This window comes from Pogoniulus pusillus, chromosome 2, assembly GCF_015220805.1.
Source record: "Pogoniulus pusillus isolate bPogPus1 chromosome 2, bPogPus1.pri, whole genome shotgun sequence".
NCBI lineage: Eukaryota > Metazoa > Chordata > Aves > Piciformes > Lybiidae > Pogoniulus > Pogoniulus pusillus.
Genome location: NC_087265.1, coordinates 31,259,952 through 31,283,746, shown reverse-complemented (window position 1 = coordinate 31,283,746; position 23,795 = coordinate 31,259,952). Strand labels below are relative to the sequence as shown.

Genomic DNA, 23,795 nt, shown 5'->3' with positions numbered 1-23,795 from the left:
GAACAGACTTCTGAGGTTTTTTTGATCATTACCTAAGGTTGATACTCCTGCCTTCTTTAGCCTCGAGGAAAGCTGGCAATTACAAGCTTGTGTTTGTCCATAAATACATAAACCTCAAAGTAAATAATCTACATTTTTCTAAAATACATATTATGCTTCATTAAGCAGGATTTGATTTGCTGTTTACCATGCTTTCTTGGTGGTGATTTTTCGTCACACAGGAATATTATGGTCACCATTATAAATGCAGACTTCCTGAGACTAGAGCTGAAGTGTGTGACTGGTGAGGAAGAAAAGTCTTGCCAGATCATAGAATGGTTTAGTTTGGAAGGGACCTCAAAGGTCTTCTAGTTCCAACGCCCTGCCATAGGCAGAGGCGCCTCCTACTAGAACAGGTTGCTCAAGGCCTCATCCACCCTAACTTTGAACACCTCCAGAGAGGGAGCATCCCCAACCTCCCTAGGCAACCTGTGCCAGTGTTTCACCACCCTCACTGTAAGGAACATCTTCGTAAGATCTGGTTTAAGTCTCTCCTCTGCCAGTTTAAACCCATTACCCTTTGTCCTGTCATAACAAGACCTTGTAAATAGTCCCTCCCCAGCCCTCCTGTAGGCCCCCTTCAAATACTGGAAGACCACTACAAGGTCGTCTCATCGTGGCCCTCCTCTGGACTCACTCCAGCAGTTCCATACCCTTTATGTGCTGAGGGCTCCAGATCCATGGGTCTTTAAACAATTTACTGTCTGATGGTGATGCAGGTTTATTGGGAAATTCCCAATCTGAGAAATGATTCAGAAGAGCCAATCTACTAAGCAAAGACATGGCATTTGCTGCTGAAATGAAGAGAGCTTCCCCGTTCTGCCTGTGCCTGGAGAAGCATGCCCTCTTCTCTCCTTGTTGGTGATACCATCGTCACCACTGTCAGAGTGGTTGGAGTGTCGGCAGAAAGCCTTGTGCTGTGGAAAGGAGCTCTAGGGAGTTCTGAACACAGCAAATCAGAATGCACGAGGATTAGTTGTATTATATTCAACTTGTCTTCCCGGATTGACAAATCTATACAGTAAACATGATTTGACAGCATTTTTCATCCTAAAAGTGTTCCATGTTCGGATCCCTTGTAATGAATCTTGACTTAAATGGGTCAGGAATTCAAGACTCATTACACTCCTTGCTCTTGTCCCCACAGCACTGATTTTTCTTTCTTTCTTTTTTTTTTTTTTTTTTGTAGTTGTTTGGGTTGTTGGCTTTTTTTTTTCTTTGTTGCTGAGAAATAAGCTGTTGAGTCACCTGGCTGTACACCAAATACCCCTTTTCCCTTAGCAGGCAGCTTTTCCTGGACAAGGTGCTGTGGTGGCACCTGGCATGGCATGTTTGTATGTGTGGAGCTGTGTGGCTTGGCTAAAACCTGGCAATGCATGCCTAAATGTTCTGTGTTTTGCCTTTCTCATCTAAATTGTGTTTTTTTCCCTTTTCTGTCTGTAGAAATATTATGGTCTGGATACTAAATGGGGAGACATCGAGCAATGGATGGTAGGCCTTGATCAACATAGCTCAACAACTTTTATGTGTTGAAGTTTTGTATAGTTCATAGATTTTCAAAGTCACACAGAGCAGGTATTTTCCCATGTTCGGAAAGTGAATTCCACTCTTACCACAAGCATTCTTGCATTCAGTACCTAACAATACCTGAAACCTGGCTTTTCATTAACTTCAAACTGGCAAGTGTTTGATTAGAGCAATCCCTTTTTATAGGTATTAGAGTCACCACTCTCATCACTTGCAGGTTAGATCAGCATATGGACCTGATAAAGCCAGTTCAGATACAAGGAATATGTATATACTCATTTTACTTCTTATGGATTTTGATACAATTTGAGTCTTCTCAGATCTACCTTCAGATAAATTTTAGGCAAGTTTTATCCATGCTTCTTGAGCTACCTTTGTGCTGTCTGGTCTGCGGGTACTCTTCAGATGCTACTGTGGCAAAGCCTGCTTTTTCCAATACTGCAATGTCCTGAATTTTACTGTTTAAGCCAGTGAACCTGATGCAAGATGTGGACGTGGCCATTGGTGACAAATAAGATGAAGAAGTTGCTAAAGGGCTGGAAGACCTTGGCTTCAAATGTCTTTCAGGCATGAGTTTATGAAATAGCTAATGGTGCTGGGTGAAAACTTGTTCATGGCCTTGCCGTACAAACTGACTTCTGATTCCAGGGTAGAGGATGACTTCTCAAGCTCCTTGACCCTTGATAACTGGCATAAATGCTGGTTTGCTCTATGCCTTCTTGAAAGCTTGCTGCCATATGGACCAACTGTCTGCCCAATGGATAAGTCATTAAGACTTTTCAAATCCTTGCTTGGTGAGAGCTTAGCTCTGCATTACTAGCAGTTCCTTTGCTTAGGAATCAGTTCACCTGTCAGAACCATTGATTACAGTGTCATTTTTTTTTTCCTTCCCATTTTCTGTCATTTCTGAATTCACTGTAAAATTGGTTAGTTACAATCAGTTCAAACACACCCTGCAGCATTTCCAGCATTAACACCACAGCCTTTGGCCCACAAAAGTCAGCGGTGCTATGTGTCACAGAGGCTTTAAGCTGAGCACGGATGCTTTGGGTCTGGAAGAAGAGGCCAGGCTGCACCCCCTCTGGGATACCCACTAAAGGGAGGCCATTTCCCTGTCACATTATTTCAAATAGAAGATTTTTGAGATTTATTTTGAAAGACTCCAGACTGGAAAGGTTAACTACAGAAGCACTGTAAGTATACTGATTCCCAGATGCAGAGAGGTGCATTTGAAACATTATTATTAGAGGCATCACTGTATAAAGGTTTCTGCAGAACTAACAGAAGAGGAAAGAAATTAGGGTCACATATAAGGGAAACAAAGTTTTTTTCTGAATGACAAGGTGTTGCCTTCTGTTACTTGGTTTAATATTCCTGACTCACTGTGTCTCTGAAAGCACTCTGTTGGAATTTCTGTCCTTTCAAAACTTCACTCTTTTTTCTTTTCTTCTGCTACCTTGGTAGGAAGACAGTGAGCGTTATTCCCGTAGAGCCCGAAGAAATGCCTCGGTTAGTATCTTACTTTTGCTGTTTCATTTTAGCTAGCCATTGTGAATTAAGAAAACACAACATGTGTAAGGCAGTTCCTTCTGAAGAGAAAACAAAACAAACCACCAAAAAACAAACAAGCTCCCCTCACCTCTAGCAAATGGAAACCTCAAAGCCACTTCATGACTTCTCTGCTCTCTTCCCAGTCATTCCGGGGAGGTTTTCCAAATGTGCTACAGTATAGGGGGTGTGCTAGTTTGAGGCTATCTGGAATATTTTAGGGGGAAGAACTAGGTTATAGGCTGTGAAAAGGAATCAGTGGTGATGTCTACTTCACTCACAGGCTTGCTGAGATGTGTAAAAACAAGAACACAAAATATAGATAAGAGAGTGTGGATGGGTCTCTGTTGGATGGAGCCTGGGCTTTCTCCCTGGGCTGCTTTCTGTGTAACTAATCTTTCTGCTTTCTGATACCCCTTGCCAACCATCCAAGCTCACCTTGCACATAAGGCAAAGTCTGGGATAAGATGGAGAGGCAGAAAGATGGTGGAAGGGTGGCTGGAAGCCCCTGATTTCTGGGAGGGCTGTTGTGTTTCTGTATAACTTTTGACTTGTATATTTCTGTATATAACTGTATATATTGTAAATATCTGCTTGTATATTGTGCTAAGCCGTAAATATAAAGCTTCCAGCTTAGCTGAGTCTATTTCATAAGAGTGGGGGAGGAGGTAACACCCAAACTGTCAAGAGGGGGCAGAGCATGGAAGGCAGGGAAACAACCTGCTCAGAGTGGTTAATTTCCATTTATTTAGACTGGGGCAGGAGCATAGAGTGGGCAACACACATACAAGTTCATCATTCATCCTCTAGTAAATTGCTTGGCTAGGCTATAATTTCATTTACTTTTTGCTTATTTTAATTAGATTATTTTTTAAAACCACTTATGTCTCTTTTCTTTGCTTCTGTTCCATCCAAGCCATTAGCATTGACTTCACTGCCTGTTAGTTGTGTTCTTTTCATTGTTTTCTTGTCTTTTATACTTTCTTTTGATAGGCTTCGGATGAAGATGAGCGCATGTCAGTGGGTAGCCGTGGAAGCCTGAGGGTTGGTAAACTGAGTAATTTCAGTGTGCATGTGTGTGAAAACCAATGTTGGTGTCTCCCTGTACAGCCAGACTGGTTATAGTACTCTGATGATATCATCCTTCCAAGGTCATAACATATTCCATGTTCAAGGCATATGTTTGAGTGGTTGGTTTTATGTTTTTGTTTTCCAAGCAGCTCCCTGTCCTTCTTGAGCTGGGAGACCTAGAACTGGACACAGTACTGCAGATGAGGCCTCACCAGGGCAGAGTAGAGGGGAAGTCCTAGCTTACCTCATGATTAAGGTTTATTAGCTCAGGAAACCAAAAGCAAATATCAATGGAAGTAGGTCTTAAACACTTTGGAACTGTAGGTGAACTGCTTTAGAGATACTTGATATTCATCTGCAGATTTGAGTTTTGTGGAGGGAGGGATTAATAGAGCGCAGAGTGCTGTATGCATCAGTACTTATCTGTATTTTTGCAGATAGTGCATGTGTAGAAATCTGAACTCTGTTCTAGCATAGGCATAACATGCTCTGGTAACTGTGGAGACAGTTGAAGCAATTTGGTAGTTGTGTATGGCTAACACTATTGTCTCAGCATGTTTTGGTGCTCCTCGGAAGCCAGTCAGAGCTTACTGCTTCTCAGACCTACGGAGATGCTTTCAGCTCACCACAGAACTGACATAACCCATAACATCACTACAGAGGAAGCTCTTGGCAGTCCTGAACAGTGAATCAGCTGTGACTACTTTTTGTTATGGAATCACTGTGTCTGCATCCATTGTTCAAGAATAACTTGGGTTTATACTGATGTTCCTAATTTCTTAGTAGCAATAGTTAACGTAGTGGATGATCACTTCTGCTTTTACAGAGTGAGCAAGACCTGTGTGATTCATCATGAGACCTTTATTTATTACTGTGGTTTCTGGCTTCTATGATTTCTGACTAAGTATCCTGAAAAGAGGATTGAAAAACTCATTAATTAGATTATTTTTAAGGAGTGGAACACCTCATATTCCTGAAAATATGGAAGATTAAAAGAAAGAAAAAACAAACAAACAAAACCAACAACAACAAAAAACAGCCAAAACCAAACCAAAACAAACAAAACCCCCACAAAAAAATTCTACCCAAACCAAATCAACCAAAAAAACAAAACCAAACAGATGTTGCAGAGCCTGCTCAGTGGTCCTAACAGTGTTCACTCTAAGACAACAGAAGATGTACTAAAAAAATTTTAAGTATCACCTTGTAAGCTTTTTCACAGAATTAGTGAGGCTGGAATTTTTTTGTGGAATCCTTATTGGTAATTGTTCAATACTGTTAAAATCTCTATTCTTTAAAGTTGCAAACTTCTATTTGAGTGCTTTTCAGGGCTAGAAGATGCCCGAGAGCTCCAAAGATTTGCTGAAGAAAAGCTTATCTCCACAGCTGAATGTGAAACTCTTTGTTTATATTACTCAGAGTTAAATTTATACATGTTTATGACAATATTTTTTGAACAGAAGAGATCTTTATATTGGTTGAAGTTTCAATCCCTTCTCTTCAGAAGGTGATTATGATGGAAACGGATTGTTTAACTGTGGCTATAATTGTGTGTCCCTTTAATGTGGCAAGATGAGAGCACTCAGCATCTCTGCTCATCCCCAAATGCCTTTTTTCATGGAAATTCACTACTGATTCCCTTTGACCTGTTTTTATAATTGGATCCTGCAGCTTGTTGCTAGATATTTAAACATCAGAAGCCTTGCAGTCTATTTCCTCACTGTCCTCTGAGAAAGAGCATTCCTGGCCTTTCTTCCTGGAGCAGCCAGTCTCTAGGTTGTGATAACCACTGCTGATCTGGTGAACCACATTCTCCAGCTGCTTCATGGGGGTGGCCCATAAATACCTAATACTTCTGCAAAGAATGTCCTTTTCTAACAGAAGATGTGGTTGGAACTTATCACCCTGGTATTTCTAGTGATGTTGCACAGACTCCCTCCTGTCCTCTTAAAGTAGCATTTGGTGAATATTCTTACACTAGCTGACACTTGGGCATGCACAGGAAAGGAGTTTTGCCAGAGCTGCTGTCCTTGCTCCAGCTGTTACTGGGATTGCAGAAGAAAGTAAATGCTTGCTAATTTGAACTGAAACTTACCCTTTACACACCTTTTGGTTGGTTTATTCACAGTGAATTGACAGATCATACACCAATCATCTTCCTAGTGAGAGTTTGTAATAGGTGCTTTAAAAAGTTTGACCACGTCTCTCTCTGGCTATTTGTGAAGGTTTGGCTCTTTCTGTGTCTCTCTTCAAAAACAACAAAGTAAGAAAAAAACAAACAAAACCAAAAGCCAAACTTCAAACAAAGAAAGTACCCCCAAAACCACACACACACACAAAACTGAAAAAACAAAGCAAAACCCACATCCAATCTGCAAAAAAACATCTCTGAAGACCAGAGCTCAGTTTCTGGAGAGCTGTTTTAACATGAACAAAGCACCAATTACTAGTGCCTTGTGTCCACAAAGGTTTGTAGCTCCATTTTCTGAGATTTGATCTGGCACCTTTGGCACTCAGGCTCTTTGTACTGTGAGGGGATGATGGTGTGAGGCTTGCTTTTTGAAGCTGTGCTGCTTTTCTGTACAGAAGTTTTCAATGAAACAAGCCACTGTCAGAAATGTATCTCACCCTGAAACTTTGCCACCCTGCTAATCTCTGTGGGTTTTAGTGTGGATTTTCTCCTGGAATATTTTCTGGGTGGATATCTGGACTGCAAGTATCAGAGATCTGCTGAGATAGCTTGTGAGAAGCTGGCCTGGGGGCTTCTGCCAGAGCAACCATCAGTGTTGACTACAAAACTACCTGAGATGTCGGCTACACAAGGCTAGCAAATGGGTTTGAGCTCCATAGCTATGGCTACACTGTAAACAGTGACCTAGTGTGTTGATAACATGCTAGCTTGAATATATCTCAACTTCCCATCAGCTGATCTTCAGCTTCCACGATGGAGTATCTTTAATAACTGTACTGTGGCTTATGCCACCCATCAAGTGCCCTGCCTAATTTCAGAAGTTCTGCAAGCTCAGTTTTGTTACTTGTTTTTTTCTGATGGAAGATTTATAACATCATCCTGCATTTGTTCAGGCACTCAAGCCCTTCTTCAGTTTCTTTTCAGCTGCAAGTGACCTTGTCCTCTCACTTCTGAACTAGCTGTCTCTAATCTGAGACCATCCAGCGTGAAATACGGTTATTAGTCACTCATGATGGAATTTGTGCACTTCCCTTGTTCTGTTTGCTCCAAAGTTCCTGACTTCTGGCTTTATGCGAGAAGTCCTGCATTACCAAATTTCTTTAGTTGAGATTTGCATCTCTGTGCCTGGTCTCTTGTGGGGTGGGATTTTTTTGTGTGTTTTGTCAGTGGGCATTCTTTTGAATGGCAATAACTTGCTTCCGTGTTTTCCTTTTTGTATTCTGATTTTTCTTTCCCCTCATGCCTTGACAGTCTCATTTGGAATATGCCGGCACCTACCCAGCAGTGAGAATAGTCTGCAAGTTGCAGTGTGTGTTTGAAACCTAACCATGAATAAGAAACTAACATCAATTGTGACAGCTAATCTCCCATAAAAAATGATCTAGAATGATCCTGAGGCAGTTTGTGGTCTGTGACATGATGAAGCTACTTCATTCACTTACTGCTCTGATGCAGTTCAGATGAAAAGTGCTGGATGGTAGATTTGGTCCAGTTCAGTAGTTACCACAGGCTAGAACTTAACAGCTTTCCCATAACAGTCTTTGTTGGAGTCAGTCCCTTATTTGACCACATATGTCTGATTTTTCTTCATCATAAATCTGGAAAGGACTAAAATTGTCACAAACTTGTTCTGAATCATCAGATGTAGAAAGGGGACTGGACAAACACTGCCTACCAAAGCTGCAGCTTGAGTGCTGAGCTATTGCCTTTGCTCTGGAGGGTAAAAATCAAACTCTGTAGGTAATACTAAGACAAGAGCAAGTATTTGCATTGAACACAACAAGATAACTCTGACTCTTGAAAGAGCAGAAAGGGCATGGAAGGGAGTATGAGGATTGGGACTTCGAGTTGTTTAAAAAAACCACCTCATACTGGTGTTGCTGTCCTGAGGCAGTCCTGTGTTGAAACAGAGATGTCTCCATTTCTACAGAGGGTAGTTTTACAGACTCTAGCTTTTTCACTCTCCTTCCATCCCTGCACTATTTCAGTGCAATGTATCTGTTTGTGAGCGACCTACATACAGAAACAGTTCAATCACATTTTGAGTTTTCATGGAGATATTGATGTAGTAAGTATAGACAGCTGGTAGCTCTTTTAATTGACTTAACCCAGTGAGCGTGAATGATTTTAACTGTCACCACTAAATTTAACAGTACTATCATCACTTTTAACAATATCCTTTAATAACTGGTTATCTGACTTTTGAGGTTTGGTTTTCTTTTTTTTTTTTCTTCATGTGTGCCTACTGAGCTGTGGTGTTTAGAGCTGGAAGATTATTGGACTGATGTTTTTGCATGTTGATATGCATGCCTGGCTGCAGATGGATGAGCATAAACTCATTGATGTTTTCATCCTGCATTCTTAATCTCACTGCAGGCTGGATTAGAGAATGAGAGGACCAAAAAGAAGAACTACTCCAAAGCAGTATGTACCTTGACTAACTGTCTCAGAGAGGTTTTTACATACAAAACCACTGTGATAGGGCAAAGACTATGTGCAAGTATGTTGGCTGTAATTGCTCACCAGCCTAATGTCAAAGATACAGTGTTACTGTCAGGACTTGTTGGGTTTTCCATAATAGTGAGCATCATTTCAACCTGGTACAATCCAAACACATCTGTGTTGTACATGTAGAGCATCTTGAAAAGCTCAGAATGGAACTTAAGCTTTAACATTACACAAAAGAAGGTAATACTGATAGAATAGGCATGTGATGAGGGCTGCATCTTTCATGAAATTAACTCTGTGTAGTATCAATTACTTCCTAGCACCTGTACAAACAGGACATGACTTTGAGCACTGCAGAGCCCGGCCTGGGTGGGAAGTAAAGGATAATGTGCTTTCAAACAGTCAGGATTTTTAGGGCAACCTCATAGGGAGCAATTCCACAGAGGGAAGGAGTACATGTGAGAGGACAAAGTGGTGTAGTGAGACTGCGGGGGGAAGGCTTCTCATCAAACACAGAAGTTGCCAGGCTGGGTTGGTTGAAAATCAGCAGAGAATTTTCTGAGAAGGTGCAACTGGATGTGGTATTGAGAAAGCCTGAAGGAGCAACATTAGCCACAGTCTAAGGTAAAAACATATTACAAGTACAAATGGATATAAAGGCAATGAGAGAGTTTTCTGCATCTGTTAAAAACAAGAGGAAAAGAGAGAAGGATGTGGAGATGTGGTGCTGAGGGATGTGGTGACCTGGCAGTGCTGGGTTTAACGGTGGCACTTCACGACCTTAAAAGACTTCCAACCAAAACCGTTCTGTGTGATTCTGGAAAAGAATGGGGCCAATTGCATATGAAGGAAGAACAAGTAAAATCTGAATATTTTAGCCTTCCCAGTATGCCAAGTAATTTGTTCTAGTTTTCATGAAGGTTACAATCAGACAGCTAGCCTATTAATGTAGCAGAAAAGTCAGAGAGATCTGATAGAATTGACCCTGCTCTTCAACAGATGTTTGGAGAATTTGCCTTCAAAAATATGTGCTGCAGAAGTCTCTGGAGAGATTGGGTTGCAGTGACAAAGGAAATGACCTGAGCTGTGAGGCTTCAGTTTGAAATCTGTCCGAATACAATAGATACAGGGCAAACAAATATGTTTAGAAAACCCTGGAATATAAAGTGATGAACTGTTAACCTGAATTTGTGGAAAACTAATGATGTCAGTTCAGCTTCAAACAGGGTAATTAAGGGCATAAGGGAAAAGCATTCGATGTAAATGTAACTTGACTATAAAGCTCTTGGCGTGTCTCTACATGACATTGAGTGAAACCTTGGGCAAGATCTAGTTCCTGTAAAAGAAATGCACAGTTAGATGAAAAATGATTCTGTTAGAAAACAAGACAGCTGGGAAGGATCTCATCTGCTCTGTTCCCATCTAAGACAGCATCATCTGTCTTTAAAGGGGAAAGCAGTTCTACAGGAGTTTGTATAGCCAGGCTGTCTGAGGACAGAGAAAGAAGGCAAATAAGAGAAAATTTGTCAAAACTGAATAATAGTAAAAATAAGGAGTGCCACATTTAGGAAAAATGAAAGACACAGTTAAAGAAAGGAATTCTGCACAAGACTGGTTCAGGTAATGACCTGAGGTCACATTTAGTCAATATTAGATTGCTGGGGAAAAGAAAAAGCAAACTCAGTTCCTCTGTGTAGTAACCCGAGGGGCAGTGAGTCTGCACACTGCTGCTGGAGCGCTGGCTTCAGTTGCTGACCATTCATTTTAATCATTCTTTAGGAAGGGACTGAAGAAATTCAAGGAGCCTGAAGGGGGGAAAAAAAAAAAAAGAAAGAAACTGGAAAGAGTCCAAGCCACAAGAGAAGGCTTACAGCAGTATTTCAGATCTTGAAAAAAGAAACTGGATGCTGGCCCTCTGTTTGTAGTGATAATATTGCATTTCAGGAGAGAATCTAAACTTTTCCCAGAAGCTGCTTTACCATCCTGAGTCTCATCTGGCTTCTATGTTAATTTGTTTAATTCTCCACGGAAGCTACTATATAGAAAATTTGAATCAATTAGCAAGCAAAATATTTATGGTTTGGTTTGCTGGATTTTCATTATGGTAATGCATTAAAACTTGGACTTCAAAACTTAATTTTGAAGTTTTCCCTCCTTGCTTTCCCCTGCCTTTCCCAGCCCATGGAGTGCTTCCTGTTTTCAGTGTTAAACCAGAATAGTGAATTGCATGAGAAAGCTGAGCTTTTAATGGTATTGACTGAGGAGACTTTGGGATCTGTCCTCTTTTTCTCAAACTTCATGTTTCCAGACTAAAAACTGCAGCATACTGAGCGTATAATTTTATTTCCAACCCTGCTGCCTTAGGCACTTGAAGCATCTCACCCTCCTTGTGAAACACTGGTTGAGAGCCTGTTTGTTTGCTCTCCTTTGAGAGAACACATCTTAATGAGAAGGCAGGCTCTGATGGTGGACAGCTGAACCAGCTGAAATCTCCTATTAGTCTCTGGGCGGCCACACAGAATAGTGAGATGTAGCAGATGGTCACTGGCTGAGTTTAATTTTGATGTAATTGGGGAAAGAGGAAAAACATAACAGCATTGCAGGTTTAACAAACTGAACTTTGCAAATATAAAAGCATTGAATCAATTATTTTGCTACCATTTGCTAAGCTTTATTAATCACTTAAATGCCAAAGGCATAAGTAAGTGCAGTGATACATTTCAGTTATTGTAGTCTCCTGTCTCTTGTGTCCCTTTTTTGTTCTCTGTTCCCTTCTTGGAGCATTTGAAGAGGAAGGAGCTGTAGCACAGTAATAATAGGGCTAACAAAAGTGTTTCTTAACTGCAAGAAAATGAGGTCAAAAAAGGCAAGCAAGAGTATCCTTGACATTATTGGCTGGTATGCAGGTGCTGACAGGCACACAGGAGTCTGCGTCCTCATGTTTGAAATCATGACCTGCTCCTTTACTTCTCCTGTTCCTGCTGTATCTTTTGAAAAGTTCTGTCTCTGCCTTTGCTTTTTGTAACTGGTGACTTGTGCTAAAACATTCCCTTTTCAGTCTGTGCCATTTTTTTTTCTCTACTTGCTTCTTGTTTTCTTTTTCCTTTCCTTCCATAACAGACCAATGGTTATGAGGAAGACATGTATGGATCATCCCAGAGTAGAAAATCTAGCAGGGTTAGTAGATAATTTATATTGCTATAAAATTTATTGTTCTGTTTAATGGGATTAAAGCTAATTAGCAAATTCATTTCTGTGGTAAAGCAAGTTTTTCCTGCCTTGCATGTTGTGGGTTTCACAGCTTGTCAGACATGGAGGTGCAGCAAAAAAATTAAATTAGGCCTCGAGTTGGAAGGGGAAGTCTCTGAAATTGGTAAAGATAGAACTTGGAAGCCACAAATGCTTAACTTTTTTAAACAGAACTAGATAAAAAGTTAAATTGTGACAAGAAATACTTCGGTGGCACCTGGCATGGATGATTTCCATGTGTTGGACACCAACAATAGTTTTTCAGCCTGTGCAATGTGTTTTGTATCGTGCTGTTGTAACAGTGGAAATCCCAAGCTTCACCTAGACATTAGTCTATGTCTTGAGATTCACATAAGTAAAAACTTTGGAATTTGAATCTTTCTCTAGTGTGTATTGTTTATTTGAAGTGTGCTTCACTAAATGCTTTTTTCTTTCTTTATAAACTGTATCCTAGGCTTTCTGGAAACTGCCCCAGAGGTGAACAGCCAGTGCAAGTGTTATTACTTGGCTATTTCTAGAAATATTCCTGTCAAAAAAAGAAGAGCTTAATTATTAATCTCATTGTGTGTATGTGGGTCACAGTGTTCCCTTCTGTTCCAGGACAAGTGTTTTGTCTCAATTATAGGAGTCCCCTGTCCTGCTTTTCGGGGGTTTTGCAAATTATTTGAAGGTATTATCTCAAGCAGAGGCTTTTGGGGGGCAAGGAGGGGAATTATTCATGAGGTTTTTTCCTTTCCTTGATTTTAACAAAAACACAACCTCTGAGCCTGTTGATCTCCATGCTATCAAGACTCGTAAAGAAGTGTAGTGGTATGCAGCCTAAAGCTCTATGTTTAGAAGAAAAATAAACTACTTTTTAGACTTGATTTAGCTAAGTATTTGAGCTGTACATGCTAAACATCAGAGGGGCTTCAGTGAGCTCCTTTTGTAAGCAGGCACAAGAAGTTAAGCAGGCGCTAATGTAAATAACAAAATGGAACTTTACATTTTATGTCCATTTTAAATTGTTGCTTCCATATGGCTTTATGCATTTAACCTGTATATGTGGATAAGAGAAAATGAAACACTGTTGCTTAAACTGTTGAGAAAACAGTATGTCCTTCTGTTGGCACTCTTGCTGAACTGTTTGACAAGTTCAAGGAGCTGTATTATGTAGTGCTTCTGACAAAGGATGTTCTTATTTTTTAATAAGATGCTCCAGAGCTCCAAGTACTGCAGGGAGGGCGGCACAATATCTGTAAGAATCATCCAGGGGAATGTTTGGTTTCCATTTAAATAATTTAAAATCATCTTGGTATTAGGCTTTGCAGCATGGAGGCTTAGTGTCTATAGAGTATAGCTACAGTCAGATCATTAATTCTTTGTGGCTTTCATTACTATATGTAATTCAGATTAATCATTATTTAGAAGGAGGCTGAGAGTTTTGGGATGACTTGGAATAGCTGAAACTCAAAAACCAGTTGAGGCCAATCTGACTGGCATTCATCTTAAGGAATATTCTGCAAAAACTGCAGACCTAACTGTAAAGATTGCCTCAGAGACATTAAGAAACAAAGGAAAGTTCTTCAAGTCAGGAAGGAAGTGATGAGTCTAGTGATAAAATCGCTGTTTCCAAAATAAGCATCCAGTTGTAAGTCATAAACCAGTGATGTCTACATGCAGATCAGCTTTGTAGACACTGGATTTGCAGTATCACAGGTTGATTCTTTACAAATCAGTAATGCCATGTGCTGGGTAGTGAACATGTGGATTACAAACTGCCCATGTGGGAGTGAAAATAATTTCTCTAAACTCAATCCAGGTTATTTAGGTGTCTTACCCACAGATCTATTTACCTGCACTGACACTAGTCCAGTGTCAAGAACAAACATGTTTCTTTAATTTGCCACAGATCTCATTTGTAAAAGGAGTCAACACCTACATAGTTCATAGAGATCATGCAAGGTTTAGTTAGAGCTTATAAGAAAGCTGAGTAATTGCTGACTACTAAAAGCAGAATATCTTAGTAGTGTAGACCACCCTAAGAAATGACTGGAGAGGTGTGATGTTACAAAATGCTTGTAAAATGAGAGCTCTGGACCATGGAAAAGAAGGTAGAGGTGTGGAGCTCTTGCAGCTCATTCCCACCAGTATGCATCATGGGAAAATGAAGAACCTAAACAGTGCTTGGGAGGCTCTGAAAATAGCTTTGCAACTCGTGTATTATGTCAGGGCTAGTTACAGGAGACTGGGTGAGCACAGGAGTCATTCTGTGAGGATGAGGATACAGGGAGGTGGCGTTTCCTCCCTCGCTTTGCACACTGGCACAGCAGCCTGTGCTCCCTCCTCAGCAAGCCTTGCTGGTGGAGCTTATACCCTTGGCCCAGCACTGCATCTGTCCCTGGTGCAGAAGACTGACTACTTTGGTCATCAGGCTGATGTTTTTCTGAGAATGAGGAAGATGATGAAGCCTTCCTAGCATGCCTGTGTTTTTCCCAACTCCTGTGTCTCTGCGAGACACATGATGTCTTATTTATATGGATTTCCAATCTGCATTGAAAACAGACCTTGGTTTTGCAAATTTTCTCACGCTAGATAAATAATGTATTTTGGAGGGAAAGGGTGACTCTTAAATCCACTGGAGTTGTCAATCAGACACCTTTGGTGCTTGTCTCTTTCAACCTGGTTAATTCTGGGATTCTGTGGTATTTACTTTGGAGTTTAATTAAGATCTCCCCGTTCTAGGGGAGACTAAATAACCATTCAGTATGAGGGTGGTAGAGCTCTGGAATAGGCTGCCCAGGAAGGTTGTGGGTGCCTGCTCACTGGGAGTGTTTAAAGCCAGGCTGCATAAGGTCTTGAGCAGCGAAGTCTAGTTGAGAGGCATCTCTGCCTGTGGCAGGGAGGTTGGAGCAGATTATGTCTAAGGTCCCTTCCAATCTAAGCCATTCTATGAAATAGGTAGACCAAAAGTGCAAGATTGGCCAGATGCTAGATAGGCAACTGCATCAAAGAGAGTCTCACTTCATACCAAAAAAAGGTTCTTTGCCTTCAGCCTTGCTATATCTGGCTTACTTTTCCTGATGGGAACACTCAACAGTTTTGATCCCTGGCTTTGCTCTCTGTCTCCCATCAGAGTTGTTGTGACACCTTCTCTTTCATTTATTTGAGGTTTAGAAGGAAGCTGACAAACTCTGACCAGTACATTTCTCCAGTGCATGATAGACAGTAGCAGCTCGGTCTGTCTGCAGTGGTGGGACTGCACATGCAAAGAAATAAATCCTTAAGGGCCAGAGCCTGAGTTTTCAGATGTGAAGTTGTGATGCAGCCATTTCTTCTGGGTTTGAGCCCGAAAGGTAGCATTTCCAACATCTTGTAAAACAGATGTTGTCTTTTCTGTTTTGCAGAAGCTGGAAGTATGTTGATAAATACAGCTTCACTTAACTGGAGCTAGGATGAAATTTAGACATAGAAACTGCATATATGCTTCTGAAAGAGGGGTTAAAGTCTATTCAGTAGAATGTTAGCTTAATGAGTATTTTGTGCATAAGACACTCTAGGGATAGAGGAAAGGTCTTTGGTTTATTAAAGAATAATAATAAAAAAAACAACCCAAAACCCTCTACCTTACAAATGGAGATCACACAACATTTTTGCACATCCTCATGTCTTTAATGCAGTTCATCTCCTCTTTTTGCATCTCTGACCACTTAGATGCTTGCAGATTGCAAGGAGTCAAACTTAAGTTTTGTTTCCTGTTTAGAAGAATTTTGAAAGTCCTTCATGTTACCAAGCAGAGTTCTCAAGGGTTTTGTTTTGTTTTGTTTTCTGTGTTACTAATGCAGGCTTTGTATTACTCTGATCTGGATCTTCACAAGAGTGGCTATGCTTCCACCTCTCAAGCTTCTTCCCAAAATGGAAATTGGGTTGGTTGCCCCCTGGCATTACCTGGCCTGGACTTGATGGTCTGATTTCATTTGGATAAAACAGCCTCTTGTACTTAGGAATGAATTTGGATCAATTGTCAGGGGTCTCTGGCCTTTATTAAAACTTAAGCCAAAAATAAACCAGACCTTTTAAGATTGGAGTGAGTAATGGAAAGCTGTTTTTAAATGAGCACAATTAATTTTCCTTTGCTGCTCCTCCCTTTCCTACAGTTATTTTGTTTGCTTTTGGCCTCAATTAGTCTGGAAAAGTAAAGGAAATCATAACTAGCTGAAGTTCTCTGTCCTGTTTGAGGCAACTTCTCTGCTTACTGTGTGAGTCTAGCAAGCTTGAGGCAATGTAGTTTGCATAAAGTGAAATTAAAAGCAATTCACAGACTGCAAGGAGAAAACCACTGAAGCGTCAAATTCACTCAAGAGGTTGGATTGTCCAGATGCAGAGGACGGAACTCAGCCAGTCCAGCACTAGCAATGCAGTGCTTGAGCAGTGGCCCACAGCCTGGCCTGTCTGATGGGCAGTAGCAGCACAAAGGCTTTGCCTTGTGTCTTGTGCTATCCAGTGATGGGGTTACTGCAGGTGAGGGGGGAGAGTTGCAGCAGGACATTGCCTGCAAGCTGTGGGTTGGGGGCCACTGCTGGAGTATCTCTTGCACCTAATTATGCCAGATACAGTGTGCACTCTCTGAGCTTAATTGCTGCATCTTGTGAGTGATGGTTACTAACAGTGAAGACATTAGTTTTATGGTGCTATGACCTAAGTACTCACAGTTTTGTCCTGAATTATTTAGGTTTTTCTCTGCATTTTCAATAAAATATACAAGATACGATCTTACAGCTGCTTGAAACACTTAATGTGTGTCTTAAAACACTTCTGTCTTTGTACGTAGCTCTTTTTTCTGGCTTTGGTTGAAGTAAGGAGAAACTCCCTTTCTGGCTGCTATATACAAATGCGTGTGAGATAATAACAACTTAACCACCTAAAATTAAATTTACAATGTTTTGCTTTTGCATAGTGTTGTGTCCTCCCTTCCTGTAGGAAATGCACGTGTCTGCTTGGTATTCTTAGTCTGTGGGAGTTCAGATCTAATGCTTTTATGGGCCAGATGACTAATATTCTCTATACTGAGTTTCCCTCTGTTACAGTTTAACAGTCCTGATCTCTTAGCAAGACAGTTAATTCTGCTGTAGGTGTCCTTTTGATCAATTTCATTTTCTATGTAAAGAAGTGTTGTGCTTGTCTTCCTCAGCCCTCCTTGCTGTACAGCGATGCCCTGCCAGCCAGAAGTTACAGGGTTTGTTGTACTAATGCTCTAAACACAAATACCAAAGCCACTCACCTTCAGCCATGCATATGTTGTCTCTTACCTCTGTAGTTCCTGTTTCACACTCTGGTGTCTGATCCATCCGAATGCATGTGTGCAATGCTGTTTGTACAGGCATGGATTTGCTGATCTTTCCTTTTATTCCCATTGGAACTATGCAACCACTGTTCATGGGGTTGTGGTTCTCTCTGGAATGGAGATGGTTGTATTCCTTTCAGTGTGTTAGCTACAATATGCAGGACCAGGCCTGAGAGAGGCAACATCAATTCTTTCTGGTTGAGTAATAGCTAACAAAAATCTATTGGAGTGGTGGGTTTTTTGTTTGTTTCTTTTTTTAAGCCAGGTTCCACAGTTCTTGTTTATACTTTCCTTTTTTTTTTTTTCTCTCAAAGCTTAGTCTCCTACTCCCCCTGCGTTTCCTGAGCCATAGATTTGTATGCTAAACTGTAAGCAACATTAAAACATACATCTTCCTCCTCTTTTATTAGTTTAGCAAACTGGCTAGTAAATGATGCCCATCAGCTGTGAGTTTTCCCCCATATTGCCAGCACCAGAAATGAAGGTTAAACAGATTTGAACAACTGAAGAATTGATGTAGCTGTTCTGTTGGTAGGCAACGTAAATGTTGAACTTGTGGCTGGGAGGATGGCTGGAAATGCATGACTGTGTGGTGGACTTAAGGGAGCGTGTGTCACACTCTGCACATACCTTATGGCATTGCCCAGCTCACTGATGTCAGGCTGTGTAAGATCTTCAATTGCATGTTGCTCGTGGTTGCATACAGGAGATGGCCCTGTCCTTGCACATACTGCTCATTCCCCTCTGACCTTCACACTGCACCTTGTGAATCTCTAATGCTCCAAATTGAAACCAGAAACTAGGTCTGCCGCTCCTGTTCTGACTCTGTCTTTTAATTGTAGGCGTCTGTGTATGACGAGAGCATTTACAGTGGGAGTCGTCGGTATAGTGCCTCTAGTTCTCGTGCTGTAAGATGTTTTCTGTATTTCCCTGTTGTCTTGTCTCTGTCCTCCAATAACCTGTGTGTACCAGAACACAGCCTTTTCTGGGCTGAGGAACATTTAAAATGTGTGAGGTTCGTAGCCTTCTGCTGGAGGCAAAATTATGCGCATTGTTTCTGTGAGGTTCCATGACATAGTAAGTGGTGATTTATCTGCTCTTGTAACGACTGGCCTTGCTCAGACTGGCTCTGGCTAGCAGTGACACAGCCTATTGCTAGCTCCTTGCTTCCCCTGCAGTGAGGGGGATTCAGCTCTGCCTTGCACTTGGAAAGACGGTAGATGGTACATAAAGTCCCTTCCCTCACTGAGAAGTCTTCTTTTGAAAGCTGTGAACAATATAGTTAAAAAACCCAGCAATCCAAACATGCACCAACAAAGCACAACATCAGATGCTTTCCCAGTGTTAATTCACTGGCACTCACCTGCTAGCATGGAGTAAAGGATTTTTGTGAATGCATGGCGTGCTTGGCTTTGTTTCTTGGATTTATATCCATAGAGGTGTCTTGGGCAACTTGTGACATGGTTTTCAAAATACATGCTCCTGTGGAGGGGTGGCCTCTGTCATTTATGAGGAGACACAATATGAGGAATGGTAACAAATTATTTCCCTTTGGAAGAGGCTGCAGGACTTGGTTTATAGATTGTAAGACAGAAAATGCCTTCACTCTTCTCAGATTGGGCCTCTGCTGCTCTTGTATCTGCTTAGGGGGAGAGGGAGAAAGACCAGTCTCTTTTCTTTTAACTCTGCTCTGTGGACCCACTGCTTATTCTCTCACCACACTCCTTCACTGATTACCAAAAAATGCCCCCACAAATGAATAAAAACAAAGCCAAAACCGGCACCTAACATTGTAACACATACGAGCTTCAAGACAAAGCATCGATGTTAGTTTAACCTTAAAAGTTATAACTGCTTAGAGAAGAAAACCCTTCAAGGATGTTTACTATGCAACTGCTGATTTTTAATGGCCTATTCCATCCCCTTTTACTCACTCTGATTCACTAGTCAGGCTGTATATCCAGCTGCTATTGATGTTAAGCTGCTAATTGCTTTTTGTCTCACAATTGTGCCTTGTTTCCATTTGGCTGCTCTGGGAAATTCATCAATATTTATCTATTTGTACTTTTGTGGCAGCAGTTTAGCGAATTTGCCACTGAGGCTTCAGTGGGCTGGTTGTATGGGCTGACAGCCCTTTGTACAACATACCTTCTTTTGTTTGAGCTAAGTCTCTCAGAGGTCCACATGATAAACTTCAGCTCTTGGGAGAAATCATTTACAGTGGGCTCTGAGCCCAAAGGATGTGTACACGTCTTTGAGCCACTATTACTAGCTTGAGCAGGGACCACTGAATAAATGGCCAGTGATTGTTGCCCTTCCTCCATCCTCATGCTACCCTGTGCCACAGGTATTTGGAAGTCTGTGTATAACCCAGCCTTTGCAGTTGCTGTTGCACAGTTGCCTGTATTAATGAGGGTTGATGTATGAGGTTTCTGCCTTCGAGGTAGAATGGCTTTGTCACAATTGCAGGGTTAGCTGTGGTTTTCTTAAGGTCTCCAAACCCTGTAGCACTTTTAACATGTAAAGGGTATGCCATTTGGGCAGATGTTTCCAAAGAGTGTTTTTTGGATGAGGAGATGACAGGGGGAAAGCAGGGGGTGAGGCTGGAACTGGCCTTGCTTGATCTTAGCCAACTAAATGAGTGGCACTTGCTTCTGTGTTTTGCTCCACAGAATAAATAGGTACAATTGATATGGGACCCCTCAGTAACTTATACTTTTTCCTCATCATGTGTTTTGGGTTTATTTTACATCCTTGTTATCTCAGACATAAAGAACCAGTGATGACACAAGGCTTCTGTTTTAGAACTAAATAATAAGAAAACAAAATCTAAATGTTCAGTGCTTTCTTTTCCTTTTTAAATCTAGGAATTGAAGGGGCTGTGCTTGAAAATAATTCTAGACTGTGTGCAGCACAGTTCTGTGTTTTGTATATTCTTATCTCTGAAATGACATGCAGTAGTTCAGGCGTATGAAGCCAGTGTCAGTTCATATAAGACATCTGAGGACATGGCTTGGTCACGTTCTGCCCTGCTTCTGGGGCTTGCTGGGGGCTGTGTGCCTTAGAAGGTAATACTTTGTGGTTAGTAATTAAGCTTATGTACTGTAGCTGGGGTTGTTTCCAGCTTTATCTTCTTAGCATTTATTAGTATTATAAGCTTAATTTTTATTTAATACTGTGTCACTTGGTTAGCATGACTAAAAATGCCAAAATAGTCCTCCAGTCGCTTGGTGAAGGCTAGGCTGTCTGTGTAGCTGAGGAGTCCAGGGCATTCCTCCAGTGGCCAGGTAACTTAACAGAAGAAATCTTAGAAAATGACAGAGCACAGCTATCTCAAAAGCAGGATAATTCTTTAGTGGGTTTTTTATCTAAGAAAGAGTCTTCAGTGCCTATAAAATAAACTTGCAAAGGTCATTGGCAGCGTTGTCTGAGCTGCTGAGAAGAGCAGTTCCTCATGCTCGTTCCTGTCCCTCAGCTGCCTTTGGCCTTGTATCAGTACAAACTATTGCACATGAAAGTTGACAGACTTGAACCCCCTTTTACAGAGGCCATGTTTGCAATTGTCTCAAGATAGTAGCAATAGGAAAAATACCATATCCAGTAAACCTCAAGCCTCTTTAATTCTTCTCTGTTCTCAATGTATCAAAACTCCCTCATATATATATATATGCGCACACACACACACTTAATGTATCTTTCTATCAAATACATCTAAATATAAGGTTCCACACTGAAATCTGTGAAAATAGAGAGAATAAGTCTAAATTGCATTTCTAGCATAAGTTCTAGTTCTGTTTCCTCAACACTTTAAACTTTCATTTCCCTTCTCTACTTTCACAGCGTTATAACCTCTGGATATATAACAGCATAATCATGTTCTTTGTCCTCTTCAGCAACAAGTCAGCCCTGTTGTTCTGCGTCACTGCTTATAAGGACAAAAGTACTGTCTTTGGCAGGAGGTGAGAACTTCAGGTGCTGGAAAAGCAGGAGAGATCTTAGTCCCTGATATAGTCTCAGTTTTTACTTTAATCACAACAAAAATGGATGCTTCTTGCTCTGGCCAGTGGAACACAGATTCATTTTATGTGCACACAATATTTGAAGCACGGGAAGAAGGCTCACCTCAGAGCTTTTGAGAAGTAGTAGGATCGAGCCTTTTGTATTAGAGATGAGAGTTGCTTACTTGTGGCTGGTATCTTGAGAAGTATAAAGAAATCATTAGCACCCTGTGATTCCAAGAATTGAATCAAAACTGGAATTACTGCTTGCCTTAATTTTTACAGTACCAGTTGAGATGTCTGTTCTCTGACTTTCACTGCTGTTCTTTGTCCAGCTGCATGCCATCATTTTTGTAACTAACTGCCAGTGTAATGCTCTGAAACCTCTCTCTCGCTTCCCTTCCCAATTCTAATGCATTTCTCTTTTCTTTGCTTGCTATTCTTGGTTTTCCTGTGGCAGCCTTCTGAGTACAGCTGTTACCTTGGTTCGGGATCTCGAGCATCCTCAAGAGCCAGCTCTGCTCGGGCCAGTCCAGTGGTGAGCTCCTCTATTTTTCTTTCTCCTTAATCTGTTTAATTCCTCTGTTCTTCAGGGTATTTTTTCATACAAAGAGGTCACTGTCCCTCATGAGACTGTTTCTTGTGCTGTTAATGGGACCTTCTATACACCACTTAAGAGAAAGAACAGGTGAATCAGATGAGAAATTACAGAACTGAATTAATTTCTATGCAGATGTGCATGTGTTTACAATACAAAGTACACTTCAGACTTGCATAACAGTGCTAATTCTTTTCAGAGTTGGGCATGGAGCACGTTGGCAAGGGCACTGTGAAGAAGGCCAGGGTGTTGATGCTAGTGCCGCATCTCCTTTGATTATTAAAGGCAGGAAACTCTAAATCTCACTGCAGCGTTCAAGTAGTTTAGTTTCACTGCATTGAGCAGTATGTAGGTGGTGTGTTACTGCAAAGCTGCAGGGCTATCCAGAGGCTGGATCTGAGCATACCTGTGTGGGACTGTCAGTGACTGGTCACTGCAGAATCTTTAGCATGAGGTGAGGTGCTGGAGCACTATGTATATACTCAGCATGTCTAGTATCATGAACTCCCCAAGTAGTCACAGGCTGAACAGATTAAATGCTAAAGACTTTTCCAACTGTTGTTGACCAATGCAAGACCACTGCTTTTTACACATATAAAGTAATTGTCTTCTTTTTCTTTTTTTCAATGACACATTGCTGCTTTCTCTTTGTGATTATTCTGTTTAGGTATTTATAACTCTGACTTTCTCTCCTGGTTAATTTTAGAGCAAGTAGCATGGTGAGACTATCAGAGAGCAGTGGTATGTCTCTTAGAGGAAATATGTAGCTTACATTAAAATAGCGTGTAGCAAAATTAATCTTCCACAGAGAGTGAATTCTGAAGTCTTGTATGGACTTTCAGTAAGCTAACTTTCCTTCACGGAAGCGTTTCTCCTAGGGGGGTTTTTATGTGCTCGTTCTCCTGAGACCTGTCATGTATCACCTACCACATCCTCAAGACAGTAAGAGATGAGAAGGGTGATACTGTAAGTTACCACACATAATGTGCTTCTTTAGTTGTAACACCTTATTGGCTTTTTTGTTTGCAGAGGCCTGAAACTTAACTGCTGTAAATGTTGTCTTCAGGACTAATTTAAAAAGGGTAGCCAAAGAAGCTACCACAGCATGCACCATGATAAATGATGACATGAATGTTTGGAGTGTTCCTTTTCTGTAAGCACCCAGAGTCTGCAGTAAGGAATTGCTTTGTGTCAGATAGTCCCCATTGTGCTGGTTCCCCCTTCAAAGGTAGCCTGTCCGGTAAAAGTCTGTGCACCAGGGTTTTTTTCCCTGCAGTTTGAGCTGTTCAGTACATCTGAATTCCAGCAGGGAAAGGTACCTCAACTGTCCATGCAAGTTATTGTAATCAGGCAGGGAACAGGCAGGTCTTTTGACCATCAGGTGAGCTCTCTCCTTTAGAGTGAGAAAGAGATGAATAAACTGGCTGGAGCAAAAGAAAACAGAACAGACAGAAGAGATCTATGTGGTCAGAAGTGTTGGTGTTTCCTAAAGACTAGCCAACATCCACTTTCTGCAACTTGTTTTTGTTGTTGTTGTTAAAAGGATTTTTATCAGATAACATATGTCAGCAGGGAGTTATAAAAGAAGTCAGTATTTTGATCATCTGTCATAGAATCATAGGATGCTTTAGGTTGGAAGGCACCTCAAGGATCATCCAGTTCCAACCCTTGCACTAGAACAGGTTGCTCAAGGCCTCATCCAACCTGGCCTTGAACACCTCCAGGGAGGGAGCATCCACAACCTCCCTGGGCAATCTATGCCAGTGTTTCACCACCCTCACTGTAAGGAACCCTTTCCTAACA

At 41.2% G+C, this 23,795-nt stretch overlaps 1 protein-coding gene across 17 annotated transcripts in view; it reads left to right on the top strand.

Moving 5' to 3' along the window:
• Window positions 1–23,795, top strand: part of LRRFIP1 (LRR binding FLII interacting protein 1) — a 120,875-nt gene that overhangs the window by 66,740 nt on the left and 30,340 nt on the right. For 6 of the 17 annotated variants that reach the window (XM_064159344.1, XM_064159336.1, XM_064159219.1 and 3 more), the window contains 8 exons: window positions 1,483–1,530; window positions 3,031–3,075; window positions 4,108–4,158; window positions 8,753–8,800; window positions 11,945–12,001; window positions 17,244–17,288; window positions 18,239–18,304; window positions 21,855–21,932. The exons of 2 other annotated variants lie outside the window; for them this stretch is intronic. In XM_064159344.1, coding sequence (XP_064015414.1) covers window positions 1,483–1,530; window positions 3,031–3,075; window positions 4,108–4,158; window positions 8,753–8,800; window positions 11,945–12,001; window positions 17,244–17,288; window positions 18,239–18,304; window positions 21,855–21,932 — 438 coding nt within the window. The remainder of the gene's footprint in view (window positions 1–1,482; window positions 1,531–3,030; window positions 3,076–4,107; window positions 4,159–8,752; window positions 8,801–11,944; window positions 12,002–17,243; window positions 17,289–18,238; window positions 18,305–21,854; window positions 21,933–23,795) is intronic. 9 more of the 17 variants (XM_064159244.1, XM_064159236.1, XM_064159268.1 and 6 more) reach the window with 9 other exon arrangements.